Source organism: Nannobrachium achirus (assembly GCF_963921795.1).
Source record: "Nannobrachium achirus genome assembly, chromosome: 6".
In the NCBI taxonomy this organism is placed as follows: domain Eukaryota; kingdom Metazoa; phylum Chordata; class Actinopteri; order Myctophiformes; family Myctophidae; genus Nannobrachium; species Nannobrachium achirus.
In genome coordinates, this window is record NC_137815.1 from 58,539,507 (window position 1) to 58,560,115 (window position 20,609).

Sequence of the window (20,609 nt, forward strand, 5' to 3'; positions counted from 1 at the left end):
CATCAAAGTGCAATGTGTCCAACCAGAGCCGGTTCTTATGAAAAGTCACTTGGCTGGTTATTAGCCGTGTGGGCGATCCATGCCTCACCAAAATAGAGCTACTGAGTTCCCTACTCTGGCCCACAAAGGGAGTTCACTATTTGGGCCTCTTCCAAGACAGACAGACGGTGTACCGAGGAGGTAAATTCCGAAGAAGGAAAGCCTTTCTTTACCTCCCTAGCTCCCTCCCTTCCTTGCTTGCTCTTCTGACCATGAATACGGGGCTCATATTACCAGCAGGCTCAACAAAGTCTTTTCACTTCCACTAGAAGAGAGGCCATTTTGGAGAGCAGCCTGAGGACACACAAATATGCACACACACACACGCGCGCACACACACACACACACACACACACACACGCACGCACACAAAACGGCACAGCAGATCCTCTCTCTCATACTTGCTCCCTCTGCCAACTATCTCTCTCTCACTTCCTTCAACACAACTCTCTTGAGATGCTGTGCTGCTCAGCACCCCTTGTACCACCACCCTCACCCTCCGATAAAATTATCTGATTCCTTTTCATATTTGAGTATGTATAAATGAGTCCGCAGGGTGTTATAGCGTATGCGTGTCGTCACCTCGAGAGGGACCGACAAACAATTCCAACACACAAGCAAATGCACAGCCACTCACGTACAGAGCGCGAGAGAGAACGCCACGCCTAACCTAGCTTGGCAGACAAAAATAAAGTACTGAAATAGAATAAAAATAGGTAGGCAGTAGGCATAGATAAGCAGGTGTGTGCACGCGCACACGCACACACACACACACACACACACACACACACACACACACACACACACACACACACACACACACACACACACACAGAGAGAGAGAGAGACACAGAGAGAGAGAGAGAGAGAGTATTTTAGCTAACCACTCTATACAGGCAAACAGAGTTGAAAGAATGACTGAAACAGGAGAACATAAGCGTATAGGCCTACTCATTCAATATAGGTGTAGAGGACAGGGTTTTTTCCACTGGGAAACCCCCCGAAGTAACAGAGAGGGAGCAGGGAAATAGCCTAAGGCAGCATGTCATTCACCAACTACTACTGCTGCTGGCTCAATGACCTTGCTGTGCTACTAGCCAATAAGACAGAAGGTTAGAAGCAGATAATGCATTCCCCTGAGAGACACACAGTGGAAGACACACACACACAATTCAGAGTTTTTCTCCCTCGCATCTGAACAGCTTCTTATACGAACACTGAAACGCGAGTGGGTCTATGGTACAAGTAGGTTTTCCACATTTTTATTTATTACGAATCTTGTAACAGGTGCGAAATATATTTTGTGACAACAGTACCATTACAACAAATACCATTTAAAATCTAGTTTTGTCATACCATCGTCTTCTGGGGGGGGGGGGGGGGGGGGGGATCAGTTAAAGTAAAATCAATAAAGTCAAATCAAGAGGTAAAGAATTTGAACAATACACACACATACTGTATAATATATGCAGGACTGAGGACTCTACAACGCATCACGTCTACGAAGACCCCCCCTCCCCCTCCCCCTCCACACACACACACACACACACACACACACACACACACACACACACACACACACACACACACACACACACACACACACACACACACACACACACACACACACACACACACACACACACACACACACACACACACACACACACACACACAGCAGGATATGAAAATATCTGCCTCTCCTGGTCTCCGTGAATGTTGAGTTGCACTCGCAGTCGCTGAGATACAGGGGGAGGAAATTGAATATGAAGCACAGACAAATCAATATGCCCTGGCTTCACTACAAATGTGGATGGCCGCAGAAAAAAAGATGTCTCATTTGAGATCTTATTCACAATTCTCAACTCGGAAAAAACATTCACAATTTCACAATCACAAGGGTGCTACTGCCAAACCCAACACATTCAAGCTTTCATTCACATCTGCAAACCATCCCTTGTCTTGTGGAAAGGGGTAAACAACTAATTTTGATTATAGTAAGAACAATCTGGAAGACTAACACAGGTTTACATAAAAAATAAAAAATGATAAAACAAAACATGTTGGATGTGCTGCTGCGATCCTGTGGTGACTGAACACTGATAGTGAGGAGGATGCTTGCACAGGCAGCCTCATTTATTCTTTACAATGTATTTATTCTATACTAATTCTTGTATTAAAAATCACACCCGTGTGAAGTGGAGCTGTGTGTGTGTGTGTGTGTGTGTGTGTGTGTGTGTGTGTGTGTGTGTGTGTGTGTGTGTGGATCATGTGTACCGATTTTTGTGACATTTGAAGAAAATATGTAGGAAAAGGAGCAAAAAGTGCGTTTTGGAGAAAATTCAAGATGGCGGAAAATCTATCATGGCGCAAATGGGCGTGGCCTATATGGGGAGATGCGTCATGACCCAAGGAATCCAGGGAAAAAATATTTTTAATTTTCCGACCTACGGTTCAAGAGTTACAGGCCAAAACGTAAAGTGGGGTGTTATGGCGCCACCATGCGGCCAAATGACACAATTATTTTTTATTTAATCCTTGAAATCATTATGAACCTCCTCTCCAAGTCTTGAAACTCTAGCCCCTATGGTTTGCGAGAGACAAATAATTGAATGTGAGTTTTTGCGATTCCCATTATAAGTCAATGGGGAAAATTAATTCACTAATAAATTAATATCAATTAAACGATAGAACCTTTCTCTTAGAAAAGTAATAGCCCACGATTCCCGAGTAAGCCGGTCGATTTGACATATGGCGCGAGTGTGTGGTGGCAAAACTGTGGGACTAGTGGCGTGCCGAAGTTTAGGAAGTTCAGGCTACATACACACACACAGACACACAGACAGACAGACAGACCCACACAGCCACGTATAGGGAGCTGCACACAGCTCCAAAAATTAATTAATGATAAATAAATAAACATTTTCTCAAACATTACAATAGACCACATACATAGAAGGCTGTACCTAAAAGAGCAGTGTAGCATCTCTATCTGAACTGAGTTTTCTTTCCAGTGCTCTCCAAAAGACACAAACTACCAGCTGCCTGCTTTGGGCAGACTACCATAGCTTCCCACAGCAGCCCAATCCTTGGCCCCCAAACAATTACACAGCGCAAGACCCGTCTGCGGCAGATACTGGATCAGAACAGCCGGCTAAAAGCTTTCCCCACATGTCAGACTCAGAATGTGTGGGCGGCCTTTCTGACTAATGACACAAAGACATCTTTCTGCAGTAAAACTTCCTTTTGTGTGCTACTTAGAATTGTGAACACATAGGTAGGCTGATGGAAGGGTATATTTATCGGCCTTTATGTAAAGAACAATTATGTGAATGAGCAATACCATATCCACCGACACACTTATTTCAAGGGACCATTTCAGGGGTTATATCATCACTACACCCTCTTCTTATTATTTTTTTAATTGTAGCCATGATGATGGGTCTGTTCTCAGACTCATGCCGAGCGGTCAAGCGTCCTGGGAGCGCAGTGCGGCCCTCCTATTAACACAACAATGTCCAGCTGCCTGAATGGACCGGGACCAGACCGTGGATGAGAGAGACACAATGGAAAACAAAGGCCTAGCGGGTGCCATAGAGGAGGGGGACGGGACGGGACGGGACAGGGAGAGAGGTGGACAGAAGGGCCAGCGTGACACAAAATCAATCATCTGTTTCAGAGCAAACGGATCAGCCACTGTCTGTGCGCAGCTCCGAAGTAACGTAGGGAAGGAAAGGGAGGTATGAGCTCGCTAGCGCTGCCTGTTTGGGCTAGCCCCGTCTGACTTGCAATCCCCCACCAAGTCACAACAACAACAGAGCTGGCTGCCCTGCTACTGAACACCTGGCCGTGACTGACGCAACTGCAGGGCTAACCAAAGAACTACAGAAGGAGAAAAAAGGGGTACCACCATATTAAAGTGATAGGTTGCATTGTTGGGTACCCTTAGTTTAGCCCCTTTTACACTGCAGCTTTAGCACCACACTACACCGCACCACATAAAAATACCTACATTTTCCATTACACAAAAGTACTCCTATCGGTAAGAAAGGTTCTGCTCTGGCACCCAGGGAGTGTGCGTGTACAGTTTCGCTGCCATCGTGCCAACGGTGGCAGAGATTAGCTGTTCACAGACAGAAGGACACGCGGACAGCCGGACACACACGCGGACACGCACGGACAGGGGTGAGAAAACATAATCTCAGCCATGCCTTTCAGCCTGGTGGAGACAATGAGGAAATGAATGAGGAAAAATGTTTTTTAGATAAGCTGCTGCACTGGCATAAGAGACAGCAGAGCCAGCCCTCCTGGTTGTCTCTTCATCACGTGACACTGCATGACAAACACATTTACATGACATTTCCATTTCCTCTTTTGGCCGAGGGACAGAGGGCTCTGGCTCCACCTCGACGCAACACTCAACAGCACAACACGTACACAGACGTGTGCTAACACAATATTAGGAGGTGTCACTCAGGAAAGGAGGAGAGAAAAAGAGACACTGAGGCTGTGCAGCCATTTTGAATCGCTGTAGCTTCTGTTGTCTCACTCTCTCCTGCTACCTACCTACGTGTATCTCTCTCTCTCTCTCTCTCTCTCTCTCTCTCTCTCTCTCTCTCCCTCTCTCTCTCTCTCTCATTCTCACACAGGCCTGTGGTTAGAGGTCAGGAAATTAAATAGTGTGTGTGTACATGCATGGGGGGGGAGTTCCGATTCCTAATCACTGGATGAACATAGGAAAAGAAAAGGAGGGGGATTTTATTGTACCAAAATGGTGCTTTGAACAACGGCCAGGTTTTGGTGAGGAAACAAATCTGGGTTCAAAAGGTTCACAGGCAGTGTGCCATTCAAGTTTCAACCCGTTTGTAGAGGTTGCATGACTGAACCCAAAGCTTTATGAAATGAAATGGGGTACCAGTAACTAAAAGAAAATAATCAAAAAATCCTATCCCTCTCTTCCCTAATAGGAAACCTTTTGGCTCCAGGTGACGGGAGTCTGAAGGGGGTAGGCTTGGGAACACAGGAAAGACTTGGCACTGGCAATTTCCCCTTTTGTTTTTGTCTTTTAACGCTGCTGTCTTGCATCATAAAATAGGGTAGCTGACTATGAAAGGGTGAGGTGGGTGGCTTGACATCGGTGCAAATTAAGCTCTCCTGGGTTGTTTTTCTTCATTCCTATTTCCTTATTTGCTCCCCTCCCCCTTCTGACAACACCCTTTGAGCAAACAAGCTCAGAAATGTGCCTGCAGTTTTTTCAATCGTCGTGTTTTGGGGACACTGCAAGTATGAGGCAGATCATGGATGATCGTCTTTCGTGTCACCTAGCACAAAGCTGATCTTACCATGTTCAGCTTCACCTCCTTTACTTTACTGTTGGCAATACACAGGGGAGACAGACAGGTCTTATAGGGTGGGTAGAATTGGTAAAAACCTAAAATGGCTGCCTCTTCTTCTCAAAGGAGGAAACTCTCACAGCAATGCTTTTTCCCCCTGCACTAACATTTGGCTAGCTACCAAAAGAAGACCATGTTCTCTCTGAGAGAGAGGCAGAGAGGGAGCTTCATAGTGAGAGAGAAAAGAGTGAAGGACAGAACATGAGGGTGCAATAAAAAGGAAAGAAAGAAAGGACATTAGGAAAGAGAGAGAGAGAGAGAGAGAGAGAGAGAGAGAGAGAGAGAGAGAGAGAGAGAGAGAGAGAGAGATGATTACGTAGCTCGGCTGCCTCTCCCAGCCTTGTTTTTTTCCCAGCCTCCTCCTCCTCCTCCTCCTCCATTATTCTCCCAAGAAGCCTTGCTTCTCGGCACAAAACAGAATTACCCAGCAGAGCACTCTGCAACACTGCTCCCCCTGTGCAGAGGCTGTGCTGAGAAATCAACGCACCCCATTGGACCAGCTCCAGAGCATCTGAGCCAATAGGAGGGCACTAAAGAGGCAGGCGTCACAGCGACTTGTTTTTAACCCCATTGTACAAGCCAGCCAGCAACACACACACACACACAACGTAGAGAAGCTGCTGAAGATAGGGTTGAATCAGAAGGAAAGGGAATGATAACAGAACAGAAAGGGAATGATAACAGAACAGGGGCACAAGCAAAAACGCGATGGAATAAATAAAGTACAAGTACGAATGCCACGCGTTCTGCTGTCGTGAAAATAAAACTGTTAAAGAGCACACTAAATTGCATGGCCCAGATGAAATTCATAATGCTTTTTAAAAAGGCGAGAGCGACCTTTCAGGTCAATAGGCCAACAACATACAATCATTCAGTTAGAAATGTGAGATTTCATGTGCATGCAAATTCAAGTTCATCTCTATGCTATGCTTTATCCATATAGTTAGATTGACAACAGCCGACTTGACTGACAAACAAAACACAAATGCCACATCATGATTCATTAACATGTCAATAGCTACACCTGCCCTCCATTTAATGATAGTGTCATCAGCATGCAAATGGCAAGCTAAAAAAGAGGACGTTTTTCTCCGCTCTTCCTATTCCTCACAGCAACATCCCCCTCTCCCTTTCCCCTTGAGCAGTCTGCACTGAGATAGAATCCTGCCTTCCTCTTTTGGAAATGGGCCAGCATCCTGCTTCACTCCCTCTTGTACAAGCAAGGCGTGCACACGCGCGCACACATACACACACCCGGTTTGAATTCTGTGGTGTGGTAAGGATTTTTAAAGAGCCCCAACCTAGACTCATCTAGACTCGATCTCTTCACAAAATAATAACTGTACATCAGTGATTTTTCAATGGGAATGTTACTGGACACTTGGTTAGTCGATGAAATGTGCATAAAAAGAGAATCCATGCTTCCTTAGTGAAGAACTGGGCCACACTAACCTTGCCCGTCTGCACATTCCTCAGATCTCCAAAGTTTTCTGAGGCCCACATTGGGGGGAATTCCACATCTCTCACTCACACACACACACACACACACACACACACACACACACACACACACACACACACACACACACACACACACACACACACACACACACACACACACACACACACACACACACACACACACACACACACACACACACACACACACACACACACACACACACACACACACACACACACACACACAGAGCTTGGCCTATTGGACAGTCTAGTGTTGCTCTCAAAGACATGTTACCAGACAAAGTAGTAAGTGAACTGACTTTATTCAGTATGCCATACTCACTTGACACTCCTAGCACTTTTATGCTAAACTGTTGCGCAACATAAGGCTGGTTGATGATAGGCCTGTAAAGAGAAGGAATATAATATATGGCTGGTTTATTCTCAGTGCAGCAGCAAGCCAGGCAGTGCATTCTCAGCTACCAGTATAGTAGGTTTAGCTAAGAAAGCACGCCATTGTGACTGCGTCCCAAATTCTCCTATCATTTCTTAGGGGCTGTGTACTTGTCTTTGTCTCTGGTAGTGAGCACAGCGTTTGTTCTAGATAACAAGAAGGGGTCAGGCCAGGGGGAGTGTTGGGGGGCTCATGTTTCCAATGGTTATGAGTGGCCAGGATGGCAGGCTGCACTGCACACAAGCTATTAAAAGATGTGAAATATATTCAGAGAATGTGAGCCCTGACCAATGAAAACAAGGCCCCCTGCACTACAATCTGGATACCAAGAGGCTTCAAGATCAACCAAAACATGTGTGGCTGGATGTACACTCCCCAACTGACCATGGTGTCACTCTCCAATCAAGGTCGACAACTGCTCAGGAAAAGAAATTACAGTGCTCTGCTGCTCACATAAAATTGCCTCCCGGCTTATACAAGTTTATTAAAGAGAAATATCTTGTTTATTGAGTTAAGCTACAGCACACCCGAGCAGTGACCTGATCACAGGTCAAAGTACAGATATTTAGCAATAGCAACTTGAGAAACAAAGAATACAGAATTCACATTACAGGGCTCATGGCATTCATTTCCCTACTGAGACAACATAGGAACAATTTTATAAGGCAAGTGACAATACACCCCTCTTAAAAATGATATGAATGACACGTCAAACACAGGATCGGTCACAAAACAGTTGTTTTGGAGAGTTCGTCACACATCCGGTAGCACATTCATTGGCCTAGCCAGACAGGCTAAACTAGGGCTAAGGGCTGTGTGAAAAGGGAGACTGAGAGAGTCAGCTAAAGGAAAAACAAGGTCTGTAGTCTGTACCCAACTCTGCTGTGGTCTATGGACGGACAGCACAGGTCTCCATGGAGCAAATAATGTTAGCAGTGAGTTGAATGATGGACAGATGTAGCTTAGTTGTTTAAAAAAGAAATACAATCCTAGGCAGTCACGGTGGGCCATGGCCATGATGCATTAAAGTAGTTGACACTCCTAAATTGCAGTGAAGGTGGTTGGCAAGTACAGCCAAATAAGAGATGAGTAAAAATTCACATTGTGTAAAGGGCTGTTCACAACAAGCAACACTATAAATAAATCTTTCAAAATTATCATTGTTGTTGTAGTTGTGGTGTAGACTCCGCCATCCAATTGACAATTTAAACCATAAATCTTTATCTAATATCTTTATAGTTTCTGTATATATTGCTCTATAGTGCTCAGTGGAATTGGAATGAACAGCCCTTATGATAAGAGACTAAAAATCAAGGGAACCAGAATTGTGATCTAAAGGAAAGCTACTTCGGTCAACGTGTGACTGAATTTCAGTCACTGAAAGCAGTTTACCTCGTGATTTATCAAATAGCGTTATGCTTTATATGAAGAGAGAAGCGAGAGTCGGGGGAAAAACGGCGATTAGAGGTCTCAGCCGAAACTAAGCCGTAATCATGCCACCACTACCAGCTACTCACATGTTGAATAAAAAAATGGAGTCTAAAAAAGGAAACGCGAGCTCCCCTCAAAGTAACATACCACCCATTTCTGTTGAACCGCCACAGAGGTTGGGGGTTGGAAGGTGGGGGAGGTGAAGACGAATGAGAAAAGCAAGTCACCACTCCACAGATCTGTTCGTTTGGGTCCCACACAGAATGAAAACCCCTAAAACACACCACCAGTCCACCATCAACAGGATCCTCAGTGAAGTCAAGAACATTAACAACCAATCAAATGGATCAACACAATTAACTATAAACGACGAAAAAGACTATGTGTGTGTACAAAAAAATCACAAATGGCGTATAACATCTAAAACTTAAGGTGGATTTCTAAATATGTCACGTATTAGACGACTGTATTGTGAAAATACTGGCTCTAAGTAAGGACACAATCAATTGGAAAACATCCAAAAAGTTAGCTAACCGGCTAGCGTAGCATTGTTACCCATGTCTGCTAACAGCCTGAGATGGTCAGGCCAATAAACAAATGCAACTTTACTGGCATGTCCAGTCCATGTCCAAATGCTCTAGAAAACCACCTACATTCGACAGTTTCTTAGAGCCACATTAATAGTTTGTAGTAAACAGAACAATTAATACAAAAATAATTACAATTGTTACCTAATAAGTTTCATATATACCTAACCCAGTATGCCAATGCAACAAGCCGAATACCAGGGGGTGCATGTATACCATGCTCAGATCAAACAAGTGTGCTGCTTGAGGTGAATAAAATGCATAATGTGTTGCTCGTGTTGTTTTGACAGTGGTGGTAGGGTATGTTAGGCCATTGCATTGCAGCAACATTTTCAAAACGTGGCCAAACCTAGAGTCCTAACTACCAACCAGGTGGTATTTACTATACTAGAGTCAAATACAATCTAGCCATTTGTAGGTTGGCAACAGTCTTGAAACCAAACAGATCAAATATATCTACTTGTAATAATTCAAGCTGTAGTTGGGAGTTATTTGAGGTTAATAACATCAACTGGATTACTTGAACTAATATTACCTTCAGTCAAACTCAAAACTCCTGGAAACTGTTGCAGTATGGTGGAAAGACTTCGTGAAACAAGGTTGCATGACATTGATATCAGACATAATGTGGCTACTAGGTTGGCGAACAAGGCAGGTGACAAGCATTGATATGGTGACCTGATCAAAAACCAAGCCATGGGAGAGCCAGTCCAGCCCAGAGAGACGGTCAACTGCAGCCCTGCTAAGCAGACCCTGACATGGGAACATTATCAGCCAGCAAGAAACCCACCTGGAACTGTGAGAGATTACAGTAAAAGCCCCCAAGTCGTTCAAATAACTCAAATGTAGGTGTAGTAGTCAGGTGGCTAAGTTGTTAGCTCGCTGGCAATATTGGCTTGCTTGGAAATATTGGTCAGCGTGTTGTATTTATGTTTTAGCCTGCAGACAACAGAACGTTAAAACATGTTAACACGTACACATATGTTAAGTTCAAACACTCACCTAAAGAGACATTCCAACCCGGTACAAATAATATAGTTTCCTGTGTGATAGGCAGTCTCTCGAATAATCCAACATCAAATCCAGCCAGATGACTAGGCCCGCACCTCGGCCTCGGTCTGTCCTGTATCCTTTGCCCTTAAAAGTAGCTCCCTCTCCAGGGGTAGGAAACAAACTTCTCAGTGTCCCCCACGCACGGGCGTAAAGTTAAATTCCCTGTTCTGGTCAAGCACAGCACTTCCATTGAGTGTCTAAAACAGGTCCATCGTGATTTAATCCATTTATTGTAGTGTTTTTTATATATATATATTATATACAGTCGATATATTTATAAATGGGGTATATGCTGCTCTATCTGATATAGGGCTCTGATTCTGTCTCGGGTCCTTACATTCGCAGAGGCGCCCATCCCCCTCCTCACCGGCATCGACCGCGGGTCCCAGGCAGCGAAACTGACACACAACCAAGCCACGGGGTTTCCTAGGCGACCATGCAGGGGCTCCTTCGTTGGGCGGGCCTTGAGTTGAAGTCCAGCCTCTTTCAAACGATTGGTCAGAAAAGTGTCAGTTGAGACACGAAACAGATTTGTAAGGATGTGATTGGTTATTAGTTTTTTTCGACGCAACGAGGGGCGTGAACTTGTGCCGATGAGCGGTGCAGACGCAGAGAGCCAGTTCAATCATGCAATGTGTACCGGTGGTGGCACACAGGCAAGACAGCGAATGTGGATGGATTTCGGGGGATAATATGACACAAAGATCGGATATTCTGTGCCTTCAAATTTGGGGAAATGGTCGATATTAAATGAAAATGCCGTGGAATTGATTATCTTGCCGTGAATTTCATTCTTTAGTGGAATTATGTTGCTTTTTTTTGTATTTGAGGGTATCTTCGTGGAAAATCCTTCGGTTCATAGCGAAACATAGTAGCAAACCTTAGCTACACGGGGTCTCTGGGGCCCAGTACCAGGGACAACAGAGGTAGGGTCAGCCCACTGGGTCAGCCCCACCTAAGTGAAATGAATGGAATATGAGGTGTCGCTCTTGTAGGATCTGGTAAGGGATTGGACAGGGAAATTGACCAGTGCTCTTTGGTTGCGTCTATTTATTACTGGTCCCTCCTACTCTAATGTCCTGCTGTAGAAATAAGTCTCTTCATACACTTGAAGGCATACACATCTTAAGGACTGACACAAGCGAAAACCTTCATCAAACTATTCCAGTGAGTTTTACTGGAAGGATGTGACCATGGTTTATCATGATTTTTTCCCCCTTCTTCCCAGAGCAGGTCCTGGCTGAGACTCAGACAGGGCTAAATTCGTTTCGAGTCGATTAGGTGCGACTCCAGCCTACCATACACATTGGATTAACAAGGTCATGTAATAGAGTAATATGAAAACTTGGATCTGAAAGAAAATACTCAATGGCACTGCCTAAAGAATAGGCACAGTGACATGCGATTGGTTATTTGCCATATCATGGGACTTGGGGACGACTTTGGATTGGCTGAGGTGATAAATGCCAACGTCATTTGTTGCAGTGGTCTGGCAAGATTGACGTCTGACAAGATTAGAAAGACGCATAGAATGGTTACATTGAAACGTAGTTGGTTAAAACAATGATAACACTGCGACGTTGACCAAAATCATGTTTATCATAGACAATTGATGCTTAACTTACATCTCCATGATCAGGCCGATTTTGACTTTTGACTTAGTTCTGTGTGTTGTGAAACGTTTCTCGGTGGGTCGAACAGCGAACTAAAATGTATAATGGTCGTGGGTACGTTGGAGTACGCAGTTATTACCCTCACATTGAACATTTGGCATGGCGTGTTGTGGATCCAAGTCACCCAACAGCCCATAACTAAACAGTGTATCGACATTATTTCCATTCCCATACATTTTCAATGATATTGCTCTATTAAATTAAAACATTAAACACAATGGTGATACGATATTCTTATTGAAGGAAAATGTCCAAGTTTCCCAGTAACTATCACCATATTCTTATTGAAGGAAAATGTCCACGTTTCCCAGCAACTAAACAGCAGAGAAAGGACGTGTTTCACAACAGTGCTTTTGTTACTGCGGCGAAAAAGCACATAATTGTCATGTGTCACATGATCCCCTAACCAAGGATCGTAACAACCTCCACCACCCCGTGATAAACGTGGCACAACCACAACACTCAGGATAAAACAAAGCAGTTTAATATTCAGTTTGTTTCTCTTTATAAGTGCAAAGAGGTATTCCCCCCCACCCAGTAGCCTACCCCACAAGGAAAAGACAAATCCGTATATTTAACAGTTGGTCTGGAGGCATTTAATAGTCTCCATAGTTTGTAAAACACAAAACAAATGTTTATAACACAGGAGGTATCAATGTGCGCACACATTAAAATGGATACGGTTATGTTATTGTCATGGTCTCAGAGCATATACACATTTCATATTGCATGCGTGACATAGCCTTTTTTCTCTTCTTTTTTTGAAAGAATTCCATTAAAAATAAAAGTTAGTGTGGCACCTCATGTCCACAAAATAGTAGTACTCTTTGCAGTAACATAGAACAAACGGTACATCACATCATACAACGCATGTTTAAGAATATTTCTCTTCAAGACCATCTTTACCTACTCTTTCACAATTGTCATACGCACATTCTTAAAATACATTTGCGCTTGCCAAAGTTTTAAAGTATACAAACTAGTGTAAACCAACTGTTATCCATTAGTGCATAAAGTTGGGCCCAGCACAAGCATTGACCAAGTAGCAGTTTTCATTCCAAGTAGGTGTGATCCTCACCTTTAACTTCACAAACTCCAGGAATTATAACCGGGAATAGCATCAAGGTTTTTCTTTTGTATAAAGAAAAACAATATGTTAAGTTCAGTTACTGCGCAGAACGTTAAGGATGGCACACCACAGATTATACAGTATATGGCCTTCACAGACATACAGTATGTAAACACAAAAGAGGGCCCGCTGACAATATGTGATGTTATTGTTTCTATAGGGTAGGGATCTTTGGGAGAAAAGTTGCATACATACACAATATCATTTAAATGTCTGAAATGGATTTTAAAGTTTCGTCAGTAAAGTAGTCTTCACTGAGGAGTAGTAACTTCCACATGGAGATCCTATATCTATTTAGGATTTTATTACAATTAAGTAATATGTACTCTTTGAATATCAATAAAAGCAACATTGGACAACCACTAAAATGCTATGGCCTATGCTCCCCTCCATATTTGAAAGCGGGAAACCAAACAATGATTTGGGTTTTTAAGTCTTCAGAATTTTTCTATCTGACTTTTTGCTATAGCAACGGCGTTCTATATCTAAAAAAAAAAAAAAAAAGTCCCCGTTTGAAAACATAAATATGAACTTAAGAAATCATTTTAACTGCCTTCAATGTGTTCTTAGATGAGGCTCCAGTTCACTTCCCCCACTGCTCTCCCAATGTTTCCAGCCAGTGGCTCAGATTGGGAACCAAGGGTGAAAAAAAATGGCTGAGCGTATTTAGCATCTGGTGTTGTGTCATGTCTTGTTTCCCCCCTTTTTTCTGTTTTTTCTAAGGTTGTTGCACACTTGCATGCCAAGACCCTCCAGTTGCTGAGGAATGCTGTCCTCTGCTGGTTGCCTGTTGGCACTGCATGGATGTGCAGTGTTTGGTAACAGTCTGTCAGAGCAGCTTTAAACTTCCAGTGACATTGTTCACCATCTCTTCCTCGCCCATGATGGCCAGTACGGTGCGTGACCCCACCTCCACCTGCCAAAGACCCATCGCAGTGCACAGATTAATACATTTTTATTATATTATAAAATATATTATGAGACATTTTCTTTGAATGTACGTTTTTACCTACCCTTTTATCATATTGATAAACATGGCGAAAAACTCAAGGTCAAAAGTTGTATTGCCTTTACCTGGGTGAGGCCAGCATCCTGGACCAGGTATGTAGGCAGGCTGAGGCTCATGGCCAGAGCTTGTAGCTCTAGGAGGTGAGCCATATTGGTCCCCTGTACAACCACCTTCTTTGCGCTGCAATAAACAGACACAATTGCACTTTTATCAATGTTATTTGTTTTTGAGCGATCCAACATCTGGCTTTGTCCGGGATGCGAAGCTTGGCCTACATCTGGGCTACATCTTTGCTCAAAGCAAGCGCTCAAAGTTTGGTAAACGCCCATAGTCACATTGGCCATGGCCTACATCTTTGCACAAAGCGCCCAAAATGTTGTTGTACACCCGCTTTAACAACGCTTTAACTTAAATTAACTCATAAATAGCACCGCTCACTTCACACTAGGTGTGATTATTTTTTAACAGCAAAGCTATGATCATGTTGTATTGAATACATGATATTTTGCAGTCAATTAACGAAGTAAACTACCGGTAAATAATTTTTTCAGTGGATACCACAATTTCTTTTTACAAGGTTAGGCCAATAAATTGATGCTACCTGCAAACTAGCCTGGATCACTTCACTCTTCGGGGTTGTAACCGGTCTGGAGCGGAAACCACAACACGTCATGTTGTAGTACTCAAAGGACTACAATTTGCCGGAACTATCCACCGGAAACAGTTTTAACCCAAAATAATTCCCCTGCGCTCAAGGACATACTTTTAGGGGCCTACCTAATAAACTCCTTGATGCGGAGTAGTTTTGCTTTTGAAAAAATCATTTGGAATATGCATCTTTTAGTCCAACTCGTAGCGACTGGCAAGACTACACTAGGCTACTCGAGCATTTTAATAGGGATTGGGGAAACAAACCAAATCAAAGCGACGTCGCTTCTTCTAGTGGTTTCCACGCTTTAGGCGGAAACCAAACGGCCAGTTGTGAACGAACACCAGGCTTTCTGAGAAAGCCTGGTGGGCGAGGTTACCTGCAAACAACCATCTATAGACAGATGCTGCCTTACCCGCCATGGTCCCATTTCCAGGCCATCTCCCTCCAGCTGTTCTTCTCCTGCAGAGCCTGGTACAGACCCACAGCAGCATGACCCACCTGGGCTGCCACCTAGAGACATGCAGTGTATAAAACATGGCACACAAAGAGTTGAGCTCTACTTGGAAGCATGTTCAATACACAGCTTCTAAAATAGTAATGTAACCCATTTTTTCCACCCAGTGTCAATTGTCTAATGTAATCCTGGGCACTACAATCCCTCTGCCAACCTGGGGAGAGCAACGGACTGACCTCATGCTTCCTTCTATGCATGAGGGGTCCAAGCCGATTCTTTTCACCTGACAGGGGGAAATGTCTTGGACATACATTTTTCTTTTCTATTTACTTTTATAATTAAAATGTAATCTATACGGTCCTAGTGTATGACATTCAACTTTCTGAGCGGTGCTAACCGCTCCAATACCTGACTTTTTGTGTATGTCCATGTTTTTCCATTGCATCAAATACTGAGGTTTAGCAATTAAGGCATTGAATGACCTAAAACCACCTTTAGGAAGAAAGAAAAAGTTATACCCAAAGCATACCCCCACTTGATCTTGTTGATCAATAAATGGTTAATAATAACACTATGCTAATTGCTCAACACTCAACAACAAAGTTGGATATCATCACTAGGACTATAGATTACATTTCAATAATAAAAGTGGGTCCAAGACATTTTCCACTAGTCTATTTTTGTAATAGAGAGGCATGGTCACATGTACGCCTCATAAAAGAAATTGCTCAATGCTGACTGCTATAGTCATGTATGTATATAAAATACATACCAATAAAAAAAAAACATTAACCACATTTTACACTTCAGCCATTAAAGGCCCTTTAGCTGCCAGACTAACAATGAAAAGAGGTGGTTGAACATTTTCCTAATCCCATCCCCCCAAAAAATTGCTACACTTGGCTACCAATGTCTTCCACTCAAATAAAGAAAACAGAGCATATGATAACACAAGGAGAAACGCTTGAATATGAAAATAGTTTTTGCTTATTTTCACTCTACTCAATGTCACTGAAACAGTTTTTTCAAAGATTTGTTTTTGGGCTTTTATGCCTTTATTGATAGGACAGTAGACTGACAGGAAATGGGGAGTGACACACGGAAAAGGTCGTCCGGATCGGGAATCGAACCGGCGACGCCGCCAGGCATCCATGCCTATGTGGCAATGCCTGGACCAGTAGGCCAGCGGGCGCCCCAGCATGTTTTTCTTTTTAAGTACAAAACAGATATATACATTATAATACAGTGCCATCAGACTGACCTTCCCAACACCCATGGCCAGGTCCATGTTCACCACAAACACCATCTTGAACATTAGGTCATCGTCTCCCTCCTCCTACATGGACACAGACCAGGAGAGTTTACTGTATGTACCAAGGTGTAAAGCCTAATTTGTGCATCTGCAACATAGTTGCTTGAGAAAAATGATGTATTTTCAAGTGAAAAAAGTGCTGCAGTGTGGGCACCTCATTCTCCAGCTTGTTGAAGTAGTACATGGCCGCTTCCTCAGCAGACACATTGCGAGTGTGCAGGAGTGCCTGGAGTGGTGAGACAAAGACAGGAAATAAATTGTGTAGGAATTGAATCAAGTTATTGAGTCGATTAAGCGTTAAAGATGTGGCACCCTAGTTGCCAGTGTATGCACAACAATGAAATAACACTGGTTTAACTTTGTCCCTCTGCCCTGACTTTGCTGTCTACTTCCATTATACAGTAATGATGGGGCAAAGTGATCAAAGTAGCAACTGATGAAAGTAGGAACTTAAGCACATTTTTTATTTGTATACTAGCCTACATTTCTATGAACACTGCTGGTGCTTCACCTGTTAGAAAAATGATGACACAAGATAAAAATGGAAAAAATCTCAACAAAACAAAAGTTTCCCAAGCAAAGCATAGTTTGGTGTACACACAGACAAAATGGTACCCAGTACATTAAAATACTTTATGCAAGAAATACAGGGTAAAATAAACAATTTCAAGATTACTGTGAATGTTCAGATAATATGTGATGATCATTTTATTACATTTCATAGTTTAAATCAATTATACAAATACTTAAACAAATAATTGACAGATTGACAGACATAAATCATGTACAGGCTATTGTTAGACGTTTTAGAAGGTATAGAAGACAGTTCTTGTTGTACCTGCTTGGCAGCCTCCTCGGGGATGTCCAGCTCTCTAAGCTGCTGCAAGTAAACAGGGTTGACCTCCTGAGAGCCCGCATCAGGACCAGACTGCTGCGAGGACTCCATTCTAAGCTGGAATAGTAAAAAGAAAATGTATAATAAAAACAATGTTATTATATGAAGATGTACACATAATCCACTCCTCACATACTACAACTACATAGTCACTTAATAATGTTACTTCATCAGGAGTATGGGACTAGGATGAACTGCATGAACTCAAGAGTCAGAGGTTAAGAGTAATTCTGGTGAAAAAAATAATAATTTGGAGTGTTGCAGGCTTTCTGCTCTGTTGCAGATGTCTTTCTCTATATATAGAAGATGATACATTGAGTGTAAAGGCTGTCAAACCAAGAATGATAACTAAATTAATTATGTGATCCTCCACTGATGAACGATTGTTCTGCAAACAATTATGTGTTGAACGTGACATCCTGTACGGATTGTATTTTTATTGGCTGTCAAGTCAGTGCTCCGTTCATCAAATTGCTCTGAAAGTGATCCGAATGACATTGTTTGCCACTGTCATTGGCGTTATATTTAAGCTGTGGACTCCATCCACTTGAGTTGGAACAATTTTTAAAGTGATCCCTGACTAATACGACAAATATGCCTTAATACATTATAATTGTCCTCTATAACTACAATGTAAAATTAAAAACACCTCAATTATTTTATTTCTTCTAGAAATAGCTAATCTTTCACTCAATAGGGGAAATGCCCGTCGCAAGTTGATGATGTCATAAATGTCAAGTGTGATCTATCCCTATGGAATTTATCGCATACATGTGAAAATAAAAACAAACTTAATACTTCCTATGGTTAATATGAGCATCAAATCAATATTTCAAATGTGTTTGTGTTTTGTTTTTTTGCACATGCATGCCATAAAAATGAAAATCATCAAATTGCGACAGGCATTTCCCCTACTGAGTGAAAGATTAGCTATTTCTAGAAGAAATTAAATATTTAAGGTGTTTTTAATTTTACATTGTAGTTATAGAGGACAATTATAATGTATTAAGACATATTTGTCGTATTAGTCAGGGATCACTTTAACAATATACAGTATTGGTGTGGAGTTGTGGACAACCCTTAAACATGGGTTTACGTTGATAAGTGTCATATCACAAATGCAGTAATTGCCGAGATAACTCTGATTCTGTCATCAGTATAAAACGGTTTACTTACTTCACAATCGAATACTCGAGTGGGTAATTAGATGATACCAAGGACTTCCGACGTAAACAAGACCGTAAAAGGACTTATTTGGGATGTTCCTTTTAGGCAGGGTGTTTAACTGTACTTGTACTGTACTACATTTTTTATTGTATTGACTATACTTGTACTGTTCTCCATTCTTGTGGATCAATCAGGCAATAGGAATCCATAATATTGTCACGTTATTCTTTTATTTCACACAATCAGTAGTAGCATAGCATTGTCTTTGTTTTGTCTATTTTAATTTTCTGTCTTTCTAGTCAGTAATATGTTATTATATTTGTTGTCTTAGTTATTTTCTTATAGGTTACTTAATGATGTTTTTCTTTCTATTTTTAATATTAATCAATTCAAATTGTATATAATGTGAGATGAGGTTGAGGTTCTCTTATACGGTAAGCCCTCCTAAGGTTTCTTACCTCAATGGTTCTGTCATATTTCCTAGGAAATGTTGTGCAAATAAAATAAATAAAACCCCCAAGCTTGGTAAACAAATACTATACTATTAATAGTGTCAGAAACGCAAGAACCACTGTAACTTTCAGCTATAACGGACACGGACAGCATGTGTTGGAACTTAAAGTCGAGTTATTTCCACTTGAGTTTCATGCATTACCTCTTGTCAACTAGTAGTGGTCCTACCCGACTAGACGAGCAGGGAGACCTCCTGCAACAAACTACATTGTGTAATTATATTGTATTAACATATCATACAAAGTGTTTAAAATAACGTTTTATTACGCAAAAAGGAAAACAGAAGTGGAAGTGGAATATCCTCTCCATTAAATCACAAAATGCCCCTGAAATCAGAGTGATTGACTACTACTGACTATAACACAGGTCTAGTGACTAAAATAAGGCAAACAATGCTGGTCCGCCGACTCGTAAATCGCAAAGAATAGCATAACTTGACATTCTTGAACATAAATTTAGTCTAGTCCGCTTAATCTTAAAGACAGTTACACAGTTAATTTCTTCAGCACAGCCTTCAGTGGTTTGACTGTAATTTGCTGATATCGTATGGTTTATTGGAACCGTACTCTCCAGTTATATACAGGAAGACACTATTCTGATATCAATTACAAAAAGTCATAACGCTTTAACCCATTAAGACATGAGAACGAGTTTAAAAATGTCTTCTAAATCCCAACAATTTTCTGAAAACCCTAAGTTTCTACACCTCTGGTGCTCAAACATTTTCATGCCAAGGAACCCCAAAATGATGAGTATTTGGCCACGGGTCCCCATCTCAAAGTATGTTGTTGCAGGGAACCACAGGAGCAAAGATATGAGTTAAAAATGTTCGCTTTAAAAGAATACATAATCAAAGATTTAAGATTAGCACAAAATGTTCACGATTTTTCAAAAAAATAGCAGATCTACGAGCTCATGGTACCGCGCTATGAACTTGTACATCTGCTATTTTTTAATAGCTAAAGTATAAAATAATGGTTAGTGCCTAGAGATAGAGATGCTAGCTACGTTAGCTCTGGCTGGCTATGCTAGCTAATAGAACACAGGTTGATGCAGTTAGCTACCTGTGCTGCGCAGCTATGCTGGTAGGAACGATCCCGGGTTCGGTTTCCGCAGCAGTTTCTTTGGATGATCCCCTCGTGTTTGTTTCCCCAACTGCGACAACACGAATTGTTGTTTTAAAGAGCGTTCAGTGTGAGATGGGCGTGCTGTGTTTCAGCGATTTTACTCCATTTTGGTCTCCAATTAGGTTCTCACCGGATACCGTCACTTGCAGTCCGGCAGTAGTATCCGGTCCGTCGATGGTTATCTGCCGTGTTCTATGGCCGTGTTGTTGTTTATACATCAACCATGTGACAGCAGTGGTAGAACAAGTATTCTGAGGTTT

General features: G+C 42.1%; 2 protein-coding genes across 4 annotated transcripts in view; both read right to left on the reverse strand.

Moving 5' to 3' along the window:
- LOC308286462 (histone-lysine N-methyltransferase SETD5-like) overlaps positions 1-10,772 on the reverse strand; it is a 36,648-nt gene extending 25,876 nt beyond the window's left edge. For all 3 annotated transcript variants that reach the window (XM_080727493.1, XM_080727492.1, XM_080727494.1), the window contains exon 1: positions 10,368-10,772. The gene's annotated coding sequence lies outside the window, so the exon portion shown is untranslated. The remainder of the gene's footprint in view (positions 1-10,367) is intronic.
- A 1,890-nt stretch (positions 10,773-12,662) lies between these two features.
- Positions 12,663-20,444, reverse strand: LOC308287823 (putative peptidyl-tRNA hydrolase 2). Its single transcript, XM_080729114.1, has 7 exons — positions 20,287-20,444; positions 17,486-17,599; positions 16,802-16,873; positions 16,597-16,671; positions 15,294-15,391; positions 14,295-14,409; positions 12,663-14,136 (listed from the first exon to the last, which is right to left on the reverse strand). Exons 2-7 carry the CDS (start codon positions 17,591-17,593, stop codon positions 14,050-14,052), a joined length of 555 nt encoding a protein of 184 aa, XP_080585240.1. The 5' UTR covers positions 17,594-17,599; positions 20,287-20,444; the 3' UTR covers positions 12,663-14,049.
- Between the last annotated feature and the right edge of the window lie 165 nt (positions 20,445-20,609).